Source organism: Anabas testudineus, chromosome 21 (assembly GCF_900324465.2).
Source record: "Anabas testudineus chromosome 21, fAnaTes1.2, whole genome shotgun sequence".
Taxonomy (NCBI): domain Eukaryota; kingdom Metazoa; phylum Chordata; class Actinopteri; order Anabantiformes; family Anabantidae; genus Anabas; species Anabas testudineus.
This window is the reverse complement of record NC_046629.1, coordinates 7,229,511-7,253,092: the sequence shown is the minus strand read 5'-3', so window position 1 is coordinate 7,253,092 and position 23,582 is coordinate 7,229,511. Positions and strand designations below refer to the sequence as shown.

General features: G+C 39.7%; 2 protein-coding genes across 3 annotated transcripts; one reads left to right on the top strand and one right to left on the bottom strand.

Annotated features, from left to right (window-relative positions):
* Window positions 1–6,799: 6,799 nt before the first annotated feature.
* Window positions 6,800–11,056, top strand: fzd5 (frizzled class receptor 5). Its single transcript, XM_026377154.1, has one exon. It carries the CDS (start codon window positions 7,455–7,457, stop codon window positions 9,177–9,179), a length of 1,725 nt encoding a protein of 574 aa, XP_026232939.1. The 5' UTR covers window positions 6,800–7,454; the 3' UTR covers window positions 9,180–11,056.
* Window positions 11,057–12,323: 1,267 nt separating this feature from the next.
* ccnyl1 (cyclin Y-like 1) lies at window positions 12,324–22,984 on the bottom strand. 2 transcript variants are annotated; one of them, XM_026377067.1, is made up of 10 exons: window positions 22,023–22,984; window positions 20,278–20,352; window positions 19,822–19,865; window positions 19,479–19,579; window positions 19,144–19,179; window positions 18,994–19,045; window positions 17,719–17,838; window positions 16,630–16,796; window positions 14,166–14,328; window positions 12,324–13,912 (listed from the first exon to the last, which is right to left on the bottom strand). In XM_026377067.1, exons 1-10 carry the CDS (start codon window positions 22,183–22,185, stop codon window positions 13,796–13,798), a joined length of 1,038 nt encoding a protein of 345 aa, XP_026232852.1. In that variant the 5' UTR covers window positions 22,186–22,984; the 3' UTR covers window positions 12,324–13,795. The 2 variants fall into 2 exon arrangements, with proteins under 2 accessions (XP_026232852.1, XP_026232853.1); XM_026377068.1 differs by having other exon boundaries at window positions 19,479–19,555.
* Window positions 22,985–23,582: the final 598 nt, after the last annotated feature.

The following is a 23,582-nucleotide window of genomic DNA, read 5'->3' as shown; positions in this document are numbered from 1 at the left end:
GAGAGGAGGGAAGGAGCGGGCCTCTGCTCTACTAGCATGAGGAGAGTGTGTGGCTTACAAACACACACACACACACACACACACACACACACACACACACAGGGTCCCCGCCGACATTTAGCGAGCTGCTACACAAAAGCTGGCAGGGCCCCAGTGTTCCCAGTGACCTGGTTATTCAGGGGCTCATTTGGCCACAGTGAAGCTTTCACCAAGTTTGAGCCGAGCAAATTGTCTGTGCGTCTTTGTCGGTGTTAAAGGGTAGATCCACTGTTTCTCTACTCAAATTCTTCTAATACTGTGTTTTTTCTGCCATTAGCAATTAAGCATTAAACTACTTCCACACTGGACATTAGCTCAGTTCAAACAGGGAATCACTGACACCTGCAAAATGACAGGATAAATAATTATTGTTTGAGTTCATAGCAAAACAACAACAACCTCTTCATGTCATTAAACCCCCAAATACAAATTAGTTATTCATTTATTTTATTGTTATTGTCAATTGGCAGGTTGTTTACATCTATAATCATGAGAAAATAACCAAAAATAACTTTTTTCTGATTCACAAATTGTCTGCATTTTGGTTTTACAACATTAGTAACTGAATATTTTTGGCCTAAAGATATTTGAAGAACCTTCACATACACCATGAGGATGTCACAACAAAATATTTTGATGTAATTAATGATCAAAATTCAGCTGACTTGCGTCTGTACTGCAGCATCAAGCAATTGTTAATAAAACCTGATTTGTGTTTTTAATGTTTTTCAGTAATGATGACAAAAACAAACTTTTCTATAACATACACTAGAGACAAACATAAAATGACTTAAAATCAACAGAGATTACGGCGCTAAATTTTTCTCTCAGAAGAACTGACTTCATTCAGCATTCAGTTCACTTATCATTAATGTTAACACGGCTCCACCTTTGTTAGTAAAATAATCTGAAAACAATAAACTAAAATCCAAATCCAGTTGATAACAGTAAATGATTAATGACAGATTAAACCTGTTACAATTAAACAATTGTCACCGTGTTATCAACAGATATCTGTGTGTACTTCTATTACTCATGTTGTGGGAACATAATTGTGTTTACACAGTCACATTGTGGGGACTCAGGTTCCTCTTGGAGACAAGCAGCAAGAACCCATATGATAAACTGTTAAATTTTAGGGTGAAGAATTTGTATGAGGTAAGTGAAAAAGTAAAAAAAAAAAAACAAAAAAACAAACAAACTACAAAACAGATGATGTGGTTTTTAAAAGGCAAGTTTAGTTTTTGTGCAGATTAAATTCTGTTTTAAATTCTATTTTTACCTTAAAATAGGTGCAAAACAGCAGGTCATGTGTTCCTGGTAGTCAGTGGACAGTAGCTACCAAAAGTGGAATGGTTTGAGGAATATCACAAACAGTTTAAGTTCAGCTTCCCCAGATCTTAATTGGACCAATCATAATACCAACGCTTTGAAAAATGCATTTAAAATGTGGAAGCTAAATCAAAAGTGGCAACCTTAGCAACAACCAAGTTTGTTGTGCTCTTGGGGTCATTTTGACTGACTGCCGACCTCTTGGTAGAGTAGCCACAGTCCCACAGTGTCTCCATCTGTAGATTATTTGTATAACTGTAGACTGGTGAATTTCAAAGATCACTTTGTAACCCCTACAGCTTTTTGTAAATCATCAATTCTTGATCATAGATCCTCTGAAAGCTTCTTTTGGCCAGGTATGGCTCACATAACACATTCTTCATGTGCGGAGCAAACTCAAAAAGTTTAAGTGGATTTGTCTGTCAAGGTAGCTCCAGTCCACACCCTCAAAACCATTTTCTTAACTCCAGGTATGCTAGCACCTGACTCCACTGAGCAGGTCAATTTTCCAAGGGTTCACATACTTTTCCACTATGATGTTTTTATGGTTGCTCTCATTAGAGACATAAAAGATCAGATTTTTTGTTTGTTATTATTTTAGGCACATTATATTTGATAATACTCTAGACTTAGATGAAGGTCAGATCAAGTTTTATGACATGATGAAAACCACAAAATTACAAAAGGATCACATACTTTTTCTTGCCACTCTATATTTTATGTGTTAAACACACTGTGACTAACAATGACTAGACTAAAACTAAAGTCAATTAAGTAAAGTCAACACTTACTTCTTGAAGGTTTAAAAAGTGATTTGAAGTCGTCCATCTTGTTTCCTCACTGACAGTTTCTGTGAAGACATCTGGAGAAACTTGTCAAAAACACAACAGAACACAACTCTTTTCATCATTACAGATGTTCACAGGAGTTAAATGATGAAGATGACCTCTACATCAGAAGATGTAGAGGCTGTGGCTTCAGAAGTCGCACATTTTGTGACTTGTTGCCAAAATGGAAACAAAGTAGGTTTGTGTTTAGCGACAATATGTGATAATATAAAATGGGTCATAGATTTGATCATACAGATAATTATCACCAAGTACAAAACAGCAGCAAATATACAGGGACTAGCTGCTTAGTTTTAGCAGCTAAAGAACCAGATACTTCCCCCTAGGATTTGGTAGAGACCATAACAAAGCTAAAAAACTAAACACTGGACTACAAGTGGCCACAGACACTACTCCAACCAAACTATTTTTACCCTATAAGTACTGTTGTTTCTTCTAATCAGTTTATGAAAGAGTCAAAGTGCACGTTTATGCCAAATACAATGGAATTCCCTTCTGAGATACAGCATAGAACCATGAACTCCTTGTATAAGAAGGGCAGGGAGTCTGTTTGCTTACTTGTGAATTAAGTGTTTTAATTTGTTTTGTCTAACAAAGGTTTTCATCTGTTGGTCTCTGACTGAGAACTGGTTAGTTTTTCTGTAGTTGCTCTGCTGTAAGTGGTTATCTGTAAAGATAAACATATTAAATCCACTTCTATGGTGGAGTTTTATAAAACATATGAAGCAGGACTTCATATAATTAAATATATAATTAAAGTCAGGCTTTAATTATCAAGTCCAGCTATAACACTTTACTATAGTCTAAGGCATGAGATGCCGTTTACATTTACTACACTTCACATTAAACATTAACCTGCAGAGACTCAATGAAGTCAGACATATATGTAGATTATTTTAACTGTAATGTAACCTGACAACGAAAGCAGACATGATGTTTGTTCACTATGACGGATCCCCTTACTCAAACAAACTCCAAGTCTCTGCATGTTGGTTTTCATGCAGTTCTGACATGAAGGGGACTGCCAGAAGGAACACAATGTACAATATGTGTTGAATAAATGTTCTGTAGTAAAATTACATCATTTCTGAGTAAATAGCCTCGAGCAAGCATGACTGCATCAAGTCAATAGGCAATGATTTGTGTTTCTATGTTTCCTCCCCGTCGTCTCCACAAGCAAATATCTGATAAAGGCCAGCGGAGTGTAAAAACACATTTACTTAAGCACTGATATTTTACTACTTGAAAACAGAAGAACCAATTTGAGAATACAGCACTGACATATCACCAATTAAATCAGTGGACGTGTTAGCAAACAGTTGCTTATTTACATGAAGCTTCATTATCATAGATATGGGGCTATGACTTTACCATCTGATGAATTTAAGTCCCACATTCACTCTTTCAGCTCTGATTTCGGTCTCCACCAACTCCTGAGGGAAATATCTTATTAGCAGCGAAATGTTCCACTAACTTTCCACTAACAATATTAAGTTTGTTACGTTCCTATACAATTAAACCGCAATCACAGAATAGCACATACAGTGATATTTAACATAATTAAACTTACACAGCCAACCTGTAAAAATATCCAAACTTGCAGTACAACAAGTTTTGTGACTGCAGTGGATTAAGGTCAGGGCCACTTTGAGCTGAGCAGGCCTAGAAGAAAACGGTCCTTTGAATTAAAATGTAAACAAAAACATGACTTTACCCTAACCTTAACCAAAATGCTTTATTTTTTCCCAAACCCAACACTGGATTCTCAACTTAAACTCAGGTCTGTGGTTTATTGTCTTGCAAATTATTTGTCCTCCAACCTCCCAACTAGCTTCTTGCAACATGCTTATTCTTAATAAATGTTTCTCTTCATTCATGCAAAAAAAAAATTTAGTACTGTAAAATGTTTATATTTAAAATATAAATGTAAAGCCAAGAACAGCTGCAGATTCAGGTCACTCAAGTTCAACACAACAAGCCACCACCTTTCTCATAGTTTTCACATCGTCATCTGATACACCGTCATTAGAAAAATATTTTTTTTCCTTTTGGTTTGTCTGGTCATGCTTATTACATAGTAAAATATTATGATGAGGGTTTAGGTCTATTTTCTCTGTCTGTAGAGAAAGACCAGTTAGAGTTTCTGATTTCTTGGTGTTCTTCCAATGGCAGTTTAATGTAATTTAATGTAATTTATTAAAATTACTTGGTTAATCTAATGGACTAGGTGATTTATTATGTCAGTAAAGGTTCTCACAAGTATAGATGTTGGTGTAAATTTTTGGGTGTGTGCGTCTCTGTTCTCACTTAAGTCTTAATCAAACAAGCCCGGCACCTGGGAAAATCTCCACAGGTGATCACATTAGTGGGCGTCCGTGTGACTGTGTGTGCTTGTATTACTCATATTGTGGGGACACTACACAAGTCCATGTGAGGTAAATCATTAAAACTTAGGGTGAGTGCTTGGTTTTAGGTTAGGTTAGGGTGAGGTTAGGTTTAGGTTAAGTGTTAGGGGTAGGGGTGGTGTGGAGAAGGAGTAGGTGAAGGTTAGGGTAAGTCTCTAAGAAATGAATGCAAGTCAATGTGATGTGCTCAAAAGTGATGGAAACATGTCTGTGTGTGTACACATGAGAGAGTGATGCCATCCAGGTTTTACAAATTAACCTCTCGCTGTTTGCTTTCATTTATCAAAGTCACCTGAGTGAAGGTAAATCAGACTGACAAAGACTTGTCTTGGCTGATATGTTGAGCACACACACTATCACCACCAGACTCACACACACAAACACACCCTTTGAGACCTTTGTCCCCGAGAGAGAGCGTTGTGACCTTTGTCCAATGTGGCTGCATGTGTGTAAAGAGAGCCGAGTTCGAATTTTGGAACAAAAATATATGGATGTGAAAAATAATGGGGTTGTTGGGTTTTCCATATAATTATGGAATTAATTATATTGAATATTTTCCACTACAGTGAATTAAAATGACTTCTGTTGTGATTTGGCGCTATACAAATAAAATTTAATTAAACTGAAGTTTGTTTCACTGGAGTGGATGAAAATCAAAATACTGTTTTTGGTTTAAATGTGCTTTTTGAAGGTTTACATATTAAACACTAAATGTTTCAGTCTCACCAAGTCTAGATTTACTGATGATAGACACGACAGTCTGTGTCTATCTTTCTTATTTGCATTAACAACAGTAAGAACCAGTATTGTCTGAAATGATGTGATTTTTTAAAAGTTTTTAAAAGAAAGCCTTTAAAAATGTGTGTATGTGCACTAAATGTGTCTATTATTGTCAGTGGTGTTTACTGGTGGCTGATTGACTGGATGTTAATGACAAACTGAGATTAGAGATCTGTTGGGAGTTAGGGAAAGTACATGTGAATTAACTGCATATTCATATTTTTTGTATGCCTACATCTGGGGATGTGTTGTGATACTAAAAAAGGCCAATTTAAAGTAAAACTCTTGAACGGGTTGGCATGGGAACATGGTAGAAACACAAATATAGACAGAACATTTACTAAACTGAGTGTTAGAGAAGATGCAGTTTTTGGACATACTGGAAGAAACAAGTGAGAAAGTGTGAAATTCAACCTGCTAATATAAGAAAAGTTAAAACAATTACTGCAGATCTTCTCTTATAAATAATTTAAATTAGTTTCATTCATTGTTTGGTCAGTGAGCAGAAAGGCTTCATCCATTATCTGACACCTTCTAACTCTCCTGGCAAACTCCTACTTACTAATGCAGGAAGTCAAACACACAACTTGCTGATGCATTCAGGTGCTGGTGGTGACTGAGGCCTCAGGCTTCACTGAGCTGCAGAATAAGGAGGAAAGAAACTAATCAGGACATTCAGATTCTGAAGAAATCAACCTGTTTGGATTATATGCAAAGTGGGTTTATAAATGAGAGATTCCGAAGGTTTTTAAGATTATATTAAATATTGTAACTTAAGCAAAACTATTAAAGCCGCATTTATAAAAAAAACATTATGACAGCCATCAGCATTTAGAATAGATAAATAGAATAAAAGTTATTTAAACAGCAAAATGTAAATAAAAGATTTTAATTTAAATCACTCATCATGCAGAATCATTCCTTTAAGAGTGATGTTATTGTATGAATTACATTATAGGTTATTATTGGTTTATTTTGGTAAACAGCAAGTTAATCTGAAAACTTAATACTGAAGTAGAAGTACATTAAACCTGTACTTATACATTAATAGAGAAGATGTACTTTAACACATCCTACACATATAAAACACTTTATATACACATTCAATTACTTACATTTTGACAGGATTTAATAATATTAATTCCTAATTAGTAAATAAATATGTAATAAATAATTTACAAAGTCTCATTTCTGTTGATTTGTCTTGGTTTGGAGCACGTCGCTATTAATAAAACTATGGAGCCACTTTTGAGCATTAACCTTGATCTATTATCATTTCAAGTATGTGTGCGCTCCTGGTTGCATTGCATCATTTCCCACAGCCCCTGAACGCAGCAGTCCCTGTGCGATGAGGAGGTGCTGCAGCTCCAGACGGACTTTATTCCGTCCTGGGGCTCGGGGAAGGCTGCAGCCGCACGCTGCTCGACTTGATAACACCGGACAAGTTTCACCCTGAAGGACAGATCGGATTAACATCGTGTTTTATGTTTTTTTTATCCGCAGAGGACACTTTTCAAACTTTGAGGAGCAGACGTGGCTGGAAGCAGTTTTCATGTTACTGTGGGAATAAACCAACCGGAGCTGATCCGTCAAGTGGATTTTACGCATCGGACTCCGGGCGCAGACGCACACTTTCTAACATTTTCACCCCTTTCACTGTTAAATAGTGATTTTTTTTGTTTCCTCACATTTTCCCTGAGGGCTTTCATAAGACTCACCGCGAGTCTTATGATGCAACTTTTTCTTGCGACCTGTCGGGAACAAACGGAGCTGGTAAAAATGCTCCAGGGTTGTTAAATTTATTGGAACGTGACCACCGGAGATGAACTTTCTCCGAAATGATTGCAGGAGCTCTGGTGAATGATTGACAGCAGAGGTTCACCTGATCCTCTGTGGATTTACCGTCAAAAGTTCAACTAGTTCTGTTGTAATCGTTTAGAGACTGGAAGCTGCTGATCTATCCTCGTTTCTGAGGTGAACTCATGAATAAAACGGTCCCCATCCTTTACTATTTTTATTTTTCTCGCTTTTTTAATATTCATCTTCTACAATGATGCACTCGTCCTGCAGCCTGGTCCTACCGGGGTCTCTCCTGCTGCTTTTGTTCTGGAGTCCTGGTCTCACGTTAGGAGCATCCAAGGATCTAGTATGTGAACCCATAACTGTGCCCATGTGCAAAGGCATCGGCTACAACCTGACCTACATGCCCAATCAGTTCAACCATGACACCCAGGAGGAGGTGGGGCTGGAAGTGCACCAGTTCTGGCCCCTGGTTCGAATTCGCTGCTCCCCAGACCTGCTGTTCTTCCTGTGCAGCATGTACACCCCGATCTGCCTGCCGGACTACCGCAAGCCACTTCCACCCTGCCGCTCGGTGTGTGAACGGGCCAAACGAGGCTGCTCGCCTCTGATGAGCCAGTACGGCTTCGAGTGGCCCGAGAGGATGAGCTGTGAGCAGCTGCCCCAGCTGGGCGATGAGACTCTGTGCATGGACCAGAACAGCAGCGAGACCACCACCCTGGCTCCCCCGTTCCCCAAGCCCACACCTAAAGGCCGGACCAGACCCCCCAGCCCATCAAAGTGTGATAGGGAGTGCAGCTGTCGAGATCCCCTGGTCCCCATCAAGAGGGAGTCCCACAGTCTGTACGGCCGGGTCCAAACTGGCCCTTTACCCAACTGTGCTCAGCCCTGCCACCATCCCTACTTCTCAGCTGACGAACGTGGCTTCACCAGCTTCTGGGTGGGACTCTGGTCGGTGCTGTGCTTCCTCTCCACCTTGACCACCGTTGCCACCTTCCTTATAGACATGGAGCGCTTTAAGTACCCAGAGAGACCCATCATCTTCCTGGCTGCCTGCTACCTCTTCGTGTCTTTGGGCTACATCATCCGTTTGGTGGCAGGTCATGAGCGAGTGGCGTGTGGCACCAGCAGTGGAGTCGCCGGAGACCAGCTCCACATCCTCTATGACACCACTGGCCCTGCTCTCTGCACCCTGGTCTTCCTGTTGGTGTATTTCTTTGGAATGGCCAGCTCCATCTGGTGGGTGGTGCTGTCCTTCACCTGGTTTCTGGCTGCAGGGATGAAGTGGGGAAGCGAGGCCATTGCAGGATATTCTCAGTATTTCCACCTTGCTGCATGGCTCATCCCCAGCGTCAAGTCCATCGTGGTCCTGGCTCTCAGCTCTGTGGATGGGGACCCTGTAGCTGGGATCTGCTATGTTGGGAACCAGAGCTTGGAGAATCTGAGGGGATTCGTCCTTGCACCTCTTGTGGTTTACCTCTTCACCGGCTCACTTTTCTTACTCGCTGGCTTTGTTTCTCTCTTCCGCATCAGGAGCATCATCAAGCAGGGTGGCACCAAGACAGACAAACTGGAGCGGCTAATGATCCGCATTGGGCTCTTCACGGTGCTGTACACGGTCCCTGCAACCATTGTGGTGGCCTGCCTGGTCTATGAGCAGCACTACCGGCCTGGCTGGGAGCGAGCCTTGGCCTGCTCCTGCCTATCTGAGCGCCAGCGCTCGGGCCTGGGCCCTGACTACGCTGTCTTCATGCTCAAGTACTTCATGTGCTTGGTGGTGGGCATCACCTCAGGAGTCTGGATTTGGTCAGGAAAAACCTTAGAGACCTGGAGGAGGTTTGTGGCTCGATGCTGCCCCTGCTGGCCGCAGAAAGCTGCTGCTCCACCCTCAATGTACAGTGAGGCCAGTACTGCTTTAACTGGACACACAGGAACCGGGCTGACATCAGGGCTTTACCACAAAGCTGGCCCGTGACACATATGAACAGACTGGCACAGTGAAACGTTTTAAAGGACTGATGTTCATACGCTGTACAGTCACCTCGTAGGACGCTCAGAATTAAAATGTCCAACATGTCAGTGTGGACAAACATCTGCAAGACAGTTTGCCTCACTGTGATCTTGAGAATCCACTGAATATTCAGAAGAGTGTCTGGCTTTTGTGGAAACAGACGATAGTTTCAAAGAAACAAAAGACACACCAGATTACATGAATCCATAATGGAATCACACACGCTTCTTCCTATCTGCTCATCCTGAGCACTGAAAAAGAAAAACATATTTATTAATGTAAATATTGTAAATATTTGCTGTAAAAACACAATTAGCTGTATAGTGCGATTGTTTCATTTGTAACCAACTAATGCCACTGCCACGTGTTAAGTGTAAAACACCAGAGAAACTAATTTAATCTGATGTGAACTGTAAAAGTGTCCATAAATGTGCCGTTTGTGTTGGTTTGAATTTGATATGTGATGTGTTTTGTATGAGACATTGTCCGTTTCGGTTTCCTCAGACTTGGGAATCAAACAAAAACTAATTCAGTAATTATGATGCATGAATATCAGTTGTTAGGTCACATCACACTTGAAATCACTGAAGTCCATTTCTGAAACGTTGTCAGAACAGGCAGTGATCAGGCTAAAGCTGTGAGGTCATACTGACCTTTGCCTTTACCCCCACCTGCTGGTTCACAGTGGAGCAATTTACAACAGCGACTAAACTGGACTAACAGATTAACTTAGACCACTAACTCTCAGCCGAACAAGATTTTGTACCAAAACCTTTCACAAGTTATGTGAAAGTAAAAGAAAGTGGCTTCAGGAAACTCTACTGAATAACATTGTGGACTATCATTTCTTTTTATTACGTCTGTTTTGGCAATTGTGCCATAGACTCTTAAGGTCCCCAGACCCCACTTTGACAACCACTGCTCTACATTTCCTACTTATTTCGATCCACACGCTGACGGATCGATAGCATAAAAAATATAATTCTCATAGCTGACCATCTAAAAATTTAGGTTTTAAATGTAAAATTTAAGTTTTATAGCACTGTCAACGCAGTTTTGGACTTTGGAAAAATTGGGTCTCCATCCTTTTACAGTAAAAAATATACTCTAAAGTTTTACTGATAATCAGAATGCTCAGATTTTTTTGTGTGATGGTGGAGAAAGTCAAACATAACTTTCACTCTAGGTGATTTTATTTGGACAATTTGACTTAAACCTTTGTGACTTTATCTGTGTTGATTTCACAACACTGCTGAAATACTTGGTGTAGTAAGTAAAACAATATTTGCCAATACTGGCCTCCAAAATATGATAATTTTACTAGTCACAATGAATATTTCTGCTGGGAATTTAAATGTGAAAATAAAAATAAATGAAACTACAAAAATAAGTTCAATGCAAACACTTACTGGAATCCAAGTCAAGGTTTTTGTAATATGCGATCTAAAAATGGTGAAATTGAAGCTCATTTAATGTTTCTGTTGTCATTTTCCCTCCATATTGTGGTGTTTTCTATTATTTTTTTTAAATGTTACTGGGCAGTTGTGTTGTTTTTAGACTACTGTGTCCTCATGCTAGATATCTTCTTTAATTTATTAGCCTGATCTGTGTGAGTGAACATGAGTGCATGAGTGATGATGAATGCCAGTATGTGTTGATTTAAAAACTGACATGTACGTTTAATGGTTGACGTCATAAAATATGTATGTATGTATACTGTAGATTTTGATTCTTAATGTGGGATTGCAATTGAATCGATGCATGTTCTCAGAAATCTGTGTCCCTGTATAATGCATGTGTGAGCAGTTTGTTGATCTTTGGCTCAAGTGTGCAAGAATAAAGATGTGTACACCATCTTAACACCTTGTATTAAAAAAAAAAAAGACTAACTAATGATAATGCCATAACTTCATTTAAAAACTGTTCAGTGGCATAAATGAGATGAAAAGTAATTTTTATGGAAGTGAATTCCAAACTTCTCCCTAAAGAGGATGGATTTATTTTGACATATTTCATTAAGGCATTAAAAGGGAAATGAAAAGGCTTATTGTTTAAATCAACAGTCATACTCACTTCATGCAGGCTCCTGTTTTCCACCAATGTGCTACTGCTTTCTGCACGTTATCACACAGATGGTCAGTTGCTTGTTTGCAGCATCACCCGTCTTTAAACTGCAGCCTGACAGTAGCTTTACAAGCCAGAATACATCACACAAGACATTCATGCATTCATTCTGCCATTTAAATGTGCTGTAAAGCAATAAATAGACTTCTTGGTTGTAAATGGAGCGAATATTAGAGAATCATATCATATAGAGACAGATTTTGTTTTTTTTTATGAGATTAAATTGTCACAAATTACAGCACTGTTTATGTAACTTCATCAGTAAATATCATGATCCAGTGAACTTTCTTGGGAGAAGTGATTGTTTATGAATAAAATAGATGGGGATGTTTGGTCAAATCAGCAAATTACATACCATCCAATGATGGTTGTATTTACAGTACATGATTTCCACTGATTGGCTAATGCAGTAATAGGTACTGAAGAGAGATGTGACACACTATATAAATAAATATGGTACAAATGTGTCTCAGAACTAGACTCTACTAGAACTTTCTAGTGCAGAAAGTTCTGCTTGAGCTGTATAAATTAAAATTATACATATCTGGACAAAACAACAGCTTCTGTAGGATTTTAAATATTACTGCACAACTAATGTTAACCTAACAAACCCGACTGACTAATGTTCAAGAAATTTTGAACTATTCAATCCACAGCTCTGGCTGATAATGTGTAGCTACATGTAGTTACAATTTCACTTTAATGGCAGAGACACTGCTGTTTTTGTGACTGCCACAGGTTGTCTGAAGCCATCTGAAGGTATAACATCACCTTCATTTCATGGGTTTTTCTTCAACAGGGTAACAGGTTATGGGATATAAATATACTGGCTCATCTGCATCAAAAAATGTGTCTGGTGTCAAATTTAATAAACACTGTACATTTTTTAAAACAATGGAGAGGATCTGTTCTACAACAGAAAATAAAACATTTAGCCCCTAAGATTGACAAATGCAGCACCATTTTCAATTACCACAACGTGTCTTTGTCACATGATTAGTGTTTATTTAAAATACTCCATCTGCAAATTTTTTTTTCAATTAAAAACAAGACAAATTTCACAGCTAGTAGCCTACATAGTAAGCAAAAGGGAGGAGAGTATCCATCAGTCTTTTTTTTTTCTCCTCAATATCTATGTAGTTTGTTTGAAAGCTCTGGTCGGGGTCTGAGACAAGCACGGGTAATGTGGTGATGGGTTCTTTGAGGTGGGGTCAGGGTGGCAGGATTTGAAGGACACAATACTGAGGCTGGAAAATGTGAACCAACCAACATTGCATCCTTATGTGCCTTACTGCTGTATCAAGCCACACAATACTACAACATCTGTCAAATCTGTCCTGTTTGGCCACCTGTAGTTCATCTGAGACTTATCCCAGATTGGCATTTCTGATACCTGGACACACAACAACAGACACCAGCTGACTGCTTACCTCAGCCAGCTCTTGTGGATTATTTATAGCTTAATACCACGTTTTCTCAGACATGCTATATGCTCAATCTAAATGGGTAGATAATGTACTGAAACTGGATACAACACTACTGGTATTAACAAATCTGATTTACACGCTCAATGGTTACTTTTGGTATTAATTCTAATTTACAAGAAATCTTTTTTGTGCCTAAAGTATAACTCTGGTGATATTTTCCATTTCTATTATGGTCAACAAATGCCATGAAAAGACCAGAACCAACTTTAACCAATTGATCCATGTCATATACTGCATGTGGAGCAAAAGCCTTGTATGTATTATTCTTCAGTGCCACAGAGCTCCATTGTCTTCCTAAAAATAAACAATGTACACTGGGTAATATGTCTCCTAATTTAATTCTACCCCAACATACACATACTTGAACAGCAGATGTGTCTAATCTATTTGTAGAAATTTGTCCCAACAAATGCACATTTTTCTCCTTTTTAAGTGATGTCTGATAAAGAATCAAGTGGTCAGCTGTTTAGGAAACAATCAAATTTGTGATAAATATTAAATATTGTTCCTGGTACTAAATGATACAGACACGGAGGGAAAGTCAGGAAATACAGAATGCAGACACATAAATACATCGTTGGTTGGGTCTTTTCAAGGTAATTCATGACAGTAACCAAATAAAGAACAGCCTCAGTCCTAAGAGCTGCATGGAATACTTCCAACCATTTTTTCAAAGATTAAATTATTAAAAGAATACCAGGAGTTATTCCTGTTAACAGGACATAAAAGGACAATTAAAAAATAAATATGAGGTTTTTAAAAACAAATAAACGGTATGTCGAACGATAAATTTCAAGCTCAGTTTGTCAGTTCTGTGGCTCTGTAGTTGTAATGCAAATTACCATTTGAGCAGGTCACAAGTATCATTTCAATCCTGCCTGATGTGGCTTTGGTTGGACATGTTTGTCTGGGGCTAGATGTGGGTGGGCCGGGCTTAGAAAATCAAAGGGCAGATGGCAGCAGTCTGGCCTATGACAGCACAGCGTTGGAGCGTCGTATACCTATCAGGTTGTCTGCACTGAAAGATCTTCTCATCGCCGCTCGGCTGAGTTCCTTGTACTTGTCCTCACACAGTCTTGAAATGGCCTGAACAGACAAACACACAGTTACTGAGAAGTTCTCACAGGAAAAGTAAATACATCAGTATGTTTTCAGATGTGTCAATTCAAAAACTCTGCAGTCAAAAAAATTGCATAATCTCAGACGTCACGGAAGCTGAAAAGGAGGTGGGGTTCCTCTAATTTATATGAATCTGGCTTGGCCTGAAAATAAACAAAAACTGAACTGAATTAACAGAAGACCAGAGATGTTTATTCAAGGTCAGAGGAGAACAGTTTACCTCTAGTTTCTGGGCACGCTGGTTGTTGAGAGGCTCCAGAGGGAAGCTGAGGTTGTTGTCATCAGCCAGCTGCCGTAGATCAAAGTAATACTTGGCATAGACACTGGCTGGCACGTTGATATTAAACTGAAGAAGCTCTAGGAACTGGCGCTCCATCTCATTCCTGAAAGGTGAGAGGAAATCTCGAATTATTCAAGATCGTCTTTTAAAACTTTTCAATAGTCTTCTGGGTCTCATCCATAGGAAGTAAAATGCATTGAATACAACAGAGGACTAGAACGAGAATAGAAAACGTTACTAAAAATCTTCACAAGGTAGCAAGATGTACTATAAAAGCAAGGATAAGTAGCCCAGTTTGTGTGATATTACATGGTGAAAATTACCGTTTTGTCCTGAAAATGCACTATAACGATCAGACTTTACTAAAGAAGCTGTGACACAGTAGAAACCAGCAGCTGAAACAGAAGGCAAATCTCCTTAGAAACTTGCATCAGTTATTTCTGTACTAAATACACATTGTACATGTGAAGTGCTCATATGAATGATGAAATGGAAATCTCACAGACACACACACTTTGCAGGTAATCAGATATGCATATTCAAGCACCCAGTTGGAGTATCACAGCTAGTCTTTCCAGACTACAACCTCCATCATCCTTCTCCTTCATCATCACAGCCATGAGAAAAGCTAAGGGTGGTGGTCGCCAAGGAGACAGCATCCAGGATGCTTTGTTGGTCAGCAAAGGTGGTGAGAGTGAGCGCGAGTGTGTGTGTGTGTGATGTCTGGTCTCCCAGGGCAACTAATGGAGTGGGCGAGAGCCAGGGCCATTATGTAGAAGCAGTAAGAGCACTTGAGACCCTCCCCTCCATTTCTCTCTCTACTCTTCTTCCCATCCCTCCATCCAAACCCGCCCAGGCTCACAAAGACACTTCAATGGCAATAGCAATAAAAACAGAGCAGAGAGAGTGCAGGTCAGACATATATGAGAGGACACAGAGAGAGAATCAGAGAGGAATGGGGGCTCATGGACAGAAAACACACACAGAGACAGCGCACGCACCAATCGCAAAAAAGGAGGTACTTTCAACCTCACAGACACACAGACACAGACACACACACACAAAAGAAAAGCAATTGTAAGAAATAAAGCCTAGATGCTCCAGCCCCTGACCTCTTCATTGGCTTATAGCCCAAGTGACAGCAGAGCTGCATCTTCCATCTACCGAAGCACTTCTCTTCTTCCATCTACTTTAAGTGCATCTTTGTTGTTATGTTTCTATTATTGGAGGGATGGAGAGGGGTGCATGTAGTGCCAGAACCCTATTCTTCAGAACTCCAAATACTACCAAGTAGATATGATAGGACTAGAGGCACCTGTGTCTCACCTTCATCTGGGCCAAAGAGCATTACTAGGACAGAGCTCTTTACACCAGCAGGTGGTGGTGATAGTCAGTGATCTTCATTCAAAAATGGAATGAAGACCACAGACAGTGTGCAGATATACAAACGCCACACAAAGCAGACTTTTAGCCTAGTATTTTCACACCACTCTCACAACACATGGTTAACAGCTACTTCTTCTTCTTCTCTTTCGGCTTTTCCCATCAGGGGTTGCCACAGCGAATCATCCTTCTCCACCTAACTCTATCATGGGCATCTTCTACCCTAACACTAGCCAACCTCATGTCCTCTGTTAAGACATCCATATATCTCCTCTTTGGTCGTCCTCTTGCCCTCCTGCCTGGCAGCTCCATCTCCAACATCCTTCTACCAATATACTCACTATCCCTCCTCTGAACATGTCCAAACCATCTCAGTCTGGCCTCTCTGGCTTTGTCGCTAACACAGGCAACATGAGCCGTCCCTCTGATGTACTCGTTCCTTATTCTGTCGGTTAACAGCTACTTCTAATAGAGAATATATCTGATAAGAAGTTGTAAAAGGCACTGGGGTTAATTTCTGTTCTGGTGCACTGATTCCCTGATAACCGCTACACTGATACCAACAACAATTACTAAACAAGTTTCACTGAACAAACATAAGATGAGGAGACTTCATATTCATGAGTGAGAGAGAAACAGCAGGAGGGAAGGAGGGAGTGTGTGTAGACAAAACTTTTGGAGTATGTGACAGGAATGAGAGACATATTTAAATATATTGTAGGTTATGGGCAGTCTGTAAAAGTTTATTTTATGTATTTGTACCTCAGCATTTCTCATTAAACTTAAGATGCTGCTTCAGTTGGAGCAGCAAGTCATTACAAATGAAAAGGAAGGGAATTACGCCAACTGTACTACATTACCAACAAGAAGTGCAAAGCAATCTGATCACTGCACTGGACATTCTTGGCTGGTCAACTAAGTCTTAATATCTACACTCAAACGTAAAGTGAAATAACCTATTTCTGCGGTGGAAGGCATTAACGAAAAACTGATTGTCACCATCAGTCTATGTTAAACTCACATGTCCTCCACTGTGATGTCTTTAAGAATCTGGCAGTAGTCGACATTCCACACAGCCTGGTCATCCCAGACTTTGGAGGCCAACAAAATGGCCCCCAGGACGATGCGCTTCCAGTTGGCAGGACAGATGTCCATCTCAGCGTAGGTCAGCAAGCGCTCCAAGTACACCTTGAGAAAGAAGTAAAAAGACATTTTTAAATGGGAACTGATAAGGTTTTGCCAGTTAAATCTTTATAAGTCCATTATTACCTACCTACACACTACAAGGGACAAAAGGCAGGGAAATGCTGGGTTAAGTTAATGTCAAATGTACAAAAATGTTCCCCTATGTTTAGGGTTAATTAAACAGCATTCAACTCCCTGCTTATAATGTAACTAGCTTTTGTTGTTGTAAAAGAGAACATGTGTGAGCATTATTCCTGTCCTCCTTGTTATTCCAGACAGAATAAGAGACCGAACAAGCCAAAGTAAATAGATGTTACTAACAGCACACTATGTTGATCTTTTAAGTGATGTTCATTTAAAAGCCTTGTTGAGGCGTAAATACCATAGCATATTATGAAGGTTACTCAAAAGTTAAATAACAGCACAGAACAATAAAAAAAAGTTTAAGCTTAATTTCAGTGTTATTTACCAAAACAGTGACAACACAATATCCCATGTGTAACATTTAACACGTCCTTCTCCTAGTAAATATAAAAAGAATATCGCTCAGTATGAGAAAAGAAAATTGATAATATAATAACCATATTGCCCAGCCCTACTGGAATACACAGTCTTGTTAGATCACTACTCATACACTGTGTACACTTGCCAGTGTCCCTTGTGTTGTAGGACATGACTTCACTGCCCTCTGGAGGCCAGTGATCCTTAAACAAACTGCTTTCACAAACATTGTGATCAACACTTAAATATATTATTTAAGTGCATTTAAAGTGAAATGTGATTCTTAAAGGCTGTAGTAACAATAATGTTAATGTTGTGTCAACATATACCAATCATAAAACTGGACTAATTGCACATTGCTATATATTACACTACATTTGAAGGTTTAAGCAGTGTTAGAACCGTGAACACTAAAACAACTTACAAGTGTTACGATGGCACATTCTGCGGTGAGTTGTGCAGCACTGAAGAGTGTTCGGACAAAGCGGTAGATCAGTTTGTGTTCTGGGTCTATGCGGGCGTAGTCATCTGCTACTGGCTCTCTCTGTATGGAATGAACACATGTATACGGTATATGGGTCTGAGGGAAGCATATAAAAGGTTCTCTTGGCCACAGTGTGACCACAGTGTGTGGTTTTTAAATGGAGATCCACACACTTATTTGCTGACTGAGTCTCACTGAACATTCAAAACTTTGGGGGGGAACAGAACAGAAATAAATTTGATGCAGCTGGTCAGAACCACATCAACAAGAAAGGAGGCAGTTTGATTCCACTGTAAGAGCAATTAATAATGATCATGTTAAAATGGAACATGGAAATCTAAACTATGAGGTTTGTCAGTAAAACTACTTCAATGTGGAAATGGACTCCACTTGTGACTCAGTTTAACTCAATGGAAACCATTCTTAAAGTGAGTGAGGGTGAGCAAGAGACAGTGTTCACATCTAATTTTGATGATGTTTTACTGACCACTAATGGTTTTTTGCTGCTGGGGCAGCCCTCGATGGCAGCTGAAATGCAGTTCTAAAAAACCTCAGTCTAAAGTAAGGAGAAGTGGTCAAAGTACTGCATTTCTAGTGGATGAGCAATCAAATGGAAAAAATGAAGGCAAGGACAAAGGTCTGCAGCTAGAGAAGTTTACATTCAGAAAAATAAAAGACTAACTCAGATGCACAACGTTTCCCAGATATTACTTTCTAATATCTGCTGCAAGATTTCTGGGTGGCTCAGACTGATCAGCCGGACAAATGGACAAAATAAAAACATGAATCACGAGGAAAGAAAATCAACATTTCTGCTTTACTGCTGGGCAGCAGTTAATGAGACTCCAGCTGCTTTCAATTGTTTTCCAAGCACAACACAACACCAGAAAGCCTGCTCAATATTTCCTGTATGTCTTTTTGGTGATTTGCCGCCTAAATCAACTTAACATAAACACCTACTTGTTCACTGTTAATCCTCCAGACAGTTTTCTGCTGCATTCTCACATTGGCTCATGCGGACACTACACTGTTGTAGGGGGCTCGTAGGCTAAAGTCTGCTTAATGTCCGGGTTGACGGACTCAGACATTTGAGTTTAACATGCAGCACACCCAGTCAGTGTCTGGGGAAGTTCGGGGTTCTGTGCATGTGTGAAAGCAGCTTCTGACTGGCAAAAGTCACTGTGAAAAAGCATAAATCCATCTTAATATACTCACTGATAAGGGGTGCAACTTCTCATCAAAGATGTCCAGTGACCTGTCTGAGTCCCTAAACAACAAACATCTGTTAACACACTTCACATTACAAAACAACAGTTTTAGTCCAGCAAATGACACAGTAAGATAAAATGAATGAGGCAAACTCACCGGTTTTTGATGTGGTAGTATATTGCTAATGTGACACTGGAAAGAGAGGCATATGAGAGAAAAGACAAATGAGTTTATGATGTGACAAACCTTTGCACACATTAGCCAAGCAGGCTTCATTTAAAATACACAGATAATCCTGATGAAATGTAATTATCCAGATTCACTCAAATAATGTCCTAAATTGGGTGTACAAACATCTGTTTTAGTCACGCATCCATTAAGTATTTGTTCAGGATTAGCATGCTGTGATGCAACAGGATTTTCTCATGTGAAACCAGTGGCATTCGGAAAACAGTATTGTTTGTTTGTTTGTGTGTGTGAAATTCTCTCACCATTTGATTGTGCTTTTGAGGTTTGGCTGGCTGACGGTGCTGTCATCTATGAAGATTGTAGAACAGGAGCTGTATTTCTTTGACAGTGGACCAGGAGATATCTTCAGATGTTGAAACCACACAAAGACATTGAGACATGAATATATCTTGGAGGCTGCATTTCTATAGACTGGTCCCAGGTTACATCTCAAAAACATCTACTATCACAAGTAATTAATTAAAGCAACTGCTTTCACAAACCTGAATTAGAACATTTAAGTGTAAACTCACCTTCACCAATTAGCATGGTGTTTAATAAATTCAGCAAACAGATTAATGTTCAACATTAGATTTTGACACTTACATGGCTGATATGATTTATGTGGTTACTTTTCCTCTTGTCTCGTACTGTAAAGAAAGAAAAATGTTCAATAAAGTTAACCATGAATCACTGCACATATTACATGTACTGTCACAATTGAAATGTTTGGATAAGTGCTTATATGCAGTTAATTAAAGACGGTCTGATCATAAAAATAATGCATGTTAATATTGATTTGACTGTTACAGATGCCTGTGGCTCCAGAAAACAAACTTAATCATGCCTTACAGAGGAGTGAGGCACATTCCAACACTATGGGCAGGACTGCAACAACTCTAAAATCATGGCATAAAACTAAACAACTGCACAAGTAATAAACAAGCACCACTGAATTATCTTCAGCTTGCTTTAAAAATCAACACTAAATGCTATGTTAGTGACACGTGTGTAAGCGCTTCAAAAGAAGGAAAAAGTGTCTGTGCTCTTAGCTTTGCTGACCATCTGTCTGGGACTTGCTAAGGAAGATGGTGCTTGCTCTGGCATGGTCTGATGGGTTCGACTCCAAGGCCAAGTCTGAGAAAAAAAAAAAAAAAAGGGGGAAAGCAAACTGTTCTGTAAATTGCCATTAGTCAGCATGAGTACAACATGATTTATGCATAAACCAAAACCACAAACATAAAGGAAGAGAAGGTGGTCGCAGTATAGATTTGGTTGACCACTAAAAGAACAGACAATAACTATCTGATTATTTCTGTGGGTTGGAAAAAGCAAAAGATTTGACACAAAAGATCAAGGCCAAATGTAAATGTTCACTCAGACTGAATGGTGAACTGTAAAACGTACCTTTTCACTCATGCTTAGTAAATACCTCAACCCTTCCAATACTTTAAGAACTTTATTGTAATCAGTGTTTCTAATTTTACTGATATTTACTGCAATCATATAGTGTTAGCACAATATGCATACACCCAGTGGATAACCTCTATAATGTAAGAATAAGTCCTTAATCTATTATATTTTGGGTGTTAAGACACAAATATATACTCTATGTTGGCTGGTATACAACTACAAAAAGCCTTTGTAAGGGAAAATGGTGAAGAATGTTCAGTATAGCATATTTACATAGTAGATCTACTTATAACTATTGTAGTAGGCTAATTATCTAGACATTTCAACAGTAGAACTGCAAATTCACTCAGTACAAACACCAAGGCAGCAGATATTCATACACAAGCATTACTTAGAGAATTGTGTTCTTCTTCCAAATCCGAACAGACAGCACATTACATAAAAGACAAAGGATTAAGCAATGGCAACATTTGTGAAGGGGGGGACAGCAAGGAAGAGGAATGCAGAAGGACTGTTGGGCTGATTGTGACCCTCACCCTACCAACAGCTGGTCTCGCCAAACTGCACTCAACACACTCCAATCCAACAATAATGGAATGAACACTGTGCAGGACTGGGAGTCTGTGGCAACATGAGGACTGACAGACCACAGATATCACAGAGAAATGTCTGAGATGCTTTAATGATCAGGGTTCTGTATCACAACATGTGCAAAAACGCTTTAATCTACACTTTGACTCTGCAACAATGAGCACTGAAGTGCCAAGTTAATGTCAATAACAACCAGCTTACAAGTTGTTGCTTTTTTGCAGACATGAGCTAATTTAAAAGTAATCTCGTTAATGTCTCCCCATTTCTACTTTATTTCTCCCCCATCCCACATATATGTGGAAATAAAACTGAGGTTGGGAAAATAGCTTACAACAATGATGCAGTGGGTGGTTTATGTGGCACTAAGAAGATGTGGAGTATGTTTTTATTGTTAATGTCTGACTTGGTAATGTGACACCAGTGCGATCAATATGATGCAGTGCTCAGCTAAACAGTGCCAAGAATGTCATCATCCTCAGAGCACTGCTGGCAATAGGGTGGCAGCAAACAAGTCTAACAACTTCGCAGTAGCTGAAGAGGGTGTCTGGCTAGTTTCCCTGCAGTTGTGAAAGAAAGCATATAATAATTGTTGACTCTGATCATACGTGATTTATGAGCCGCTTTTAATGACACAAGTGTCTGGGTGTGTGTGCACATGAAGTTCTCTGTTCACTGCCATAGTGAATTGAGATGAACCTCCCTATAAACAAACATGAAGGGTGAGACATGCTTCATGGGCTCAAACAAAGACAGAGTTTGTGCTTTCTACATAATCACAACACATGTGCCAGGCTAACACTTACCATCAGGGACCTCTCTGTCGCTTATATGCTGCAGGTAGGGCACGGTGTTATCATCGCTCACTTCGGTGCTGGTCTGGAACTCCTCCAGCCGCTCTGCCGGTTGTCTCGACGGTAGTTTGGGGCTCGACTCGGGAGAGACGCAGCATGTCACCGTGTTGCCCATTCCAAACCAGATGTAAGCTTCAAACTATTGCAGCCAAGTCCACGTAGTGCAAATATTTGTAGCTAGCTAAAGTTAGCTTCCCCCAGCCTCATCGACATTACCAAGCTACAGTCAGTATTAGCACTATCTGTCTGTGCTAAATCGCCGCTGTCCAACTCCCAGGAATCGCATTCCTGCCCATTTGTGGGTATGTAGTGTAAGTCAAAGAAGATTTAGCCAAAAAGGCTTATCGTTACAGTATTAGAGAGCTTCCGTGTCGTCTCATGAAATGTTCTCGTAGTAACAACAAGCCGTTGTTAGTTCTGTGAAGGTGGTGGACAATTCATTCATTCATTCATTCAACTTGCAAGAGTTTCGCTGTGGGTTAGCTAACTAGCATTATAGCTAGCTAACTAGTTAGCTTGTCTCCTTAACTTTTTTCCCCTCTTCCACATTAATTAAACGCTTCGCTACTGTGTAAACACATCTGGGTCACCACAAATACATATGCTACAACGTCCAACCACAAACCTCCAGGAAACTCATTTTACGAGACTTTACAAACAATCCCACAGACCACTTCCTGCACTCGATTCGGCCTGTCGCTAAATCCAGCCCGAGGCTTCTGCGGCCTCCACCAGTGAACCAAACTAAAAAAAGAAAAATACGACTGTAGGTAGTAAATTCTCAATGGAGTCGAAACGACAAGGCTTTTTCCTGGTTCCTCAGTGAACAACAAAGCCAGGTAGCTGATCCGAAAGCCCCCATCAGAGCCCACACTCCGTCACATTAGAGCCGCCGCCATCTGTTGCCTGAGCTCACAAACGACCACTACTTGGCACTGGGACTGTTGTAGCCCCGCCCTTTCACGAATTCCTTTCACTCCCATTGGTGGAAAAATCAAAACACGATCCTTTTAAAGCGGCTCATTGGTTGAGGAAGCTGTCTGTCAGAGACATTTAAACCGTATTTACAAAGCGACTATTTCTGTATCGTCCCAGATCCACACCCTTGTTTGACTGTGGAAACTGAAGCTAGTTGTCTATTGCGCTTCTTCCCTGTCAATCAGTGCATCCCTCGTCATTCAGGTAATTCCTAAACTGTTTGTTGTCGAAAGCAACATTAAATCAATGCAGTGCTCAAAGGATAGGTTGGCACATTTCTGCAAGGTGCCCCTATGAACAATGTTCAATTGGAATGCATGCACATTTAAAGTGCATAGAGGTGATTTGGTGCAAATATGTGCATTTAAAACTTTAAACCTGAACATTTGTTAGTTCAAAATCATAAATGATAATGTTAATTTGTGACGATCACAACGAAAACAAAGCAACAACAACAAAAACATAACAATCTTCAAGACAAGTTTATTGCGACTTTGCAAGTGTTTCCAAAAGAGTGATGTGAAATATCAGATT

Bases quoted from the DNA above. Each gene is read 5' to 3' on its own strand.
- fzd5 (XM_026377154.1), top strand. From the start codon at position 7,455: ATGATGCACTCGTCCTGCAGCCTGGTCCTACCGGGGTCTCTCCTGCTG.
- ccnyl1 (XM_026377067.1), bottom strand. From the start codon at position 22,185: ATGGGCAACACGGTGACATGCTGCGTCTCTCCCGAGTCGAGCCCCAAA. The intron at 19,866-20,277 runs GTCAGCAAAGCT...CTTTCTTTACAG, and splicing joins TAGCAAGTCCCAGACAGATG to TACGAGACAAGAGGAAAAGT. The intron at 19,180-19,478 runs GTGAGAGAATTT...CTCTCTTTCCAG, and splicing joins CTCAAAAGCACAATCAAATG to TGTCACATTAGCAATATACT.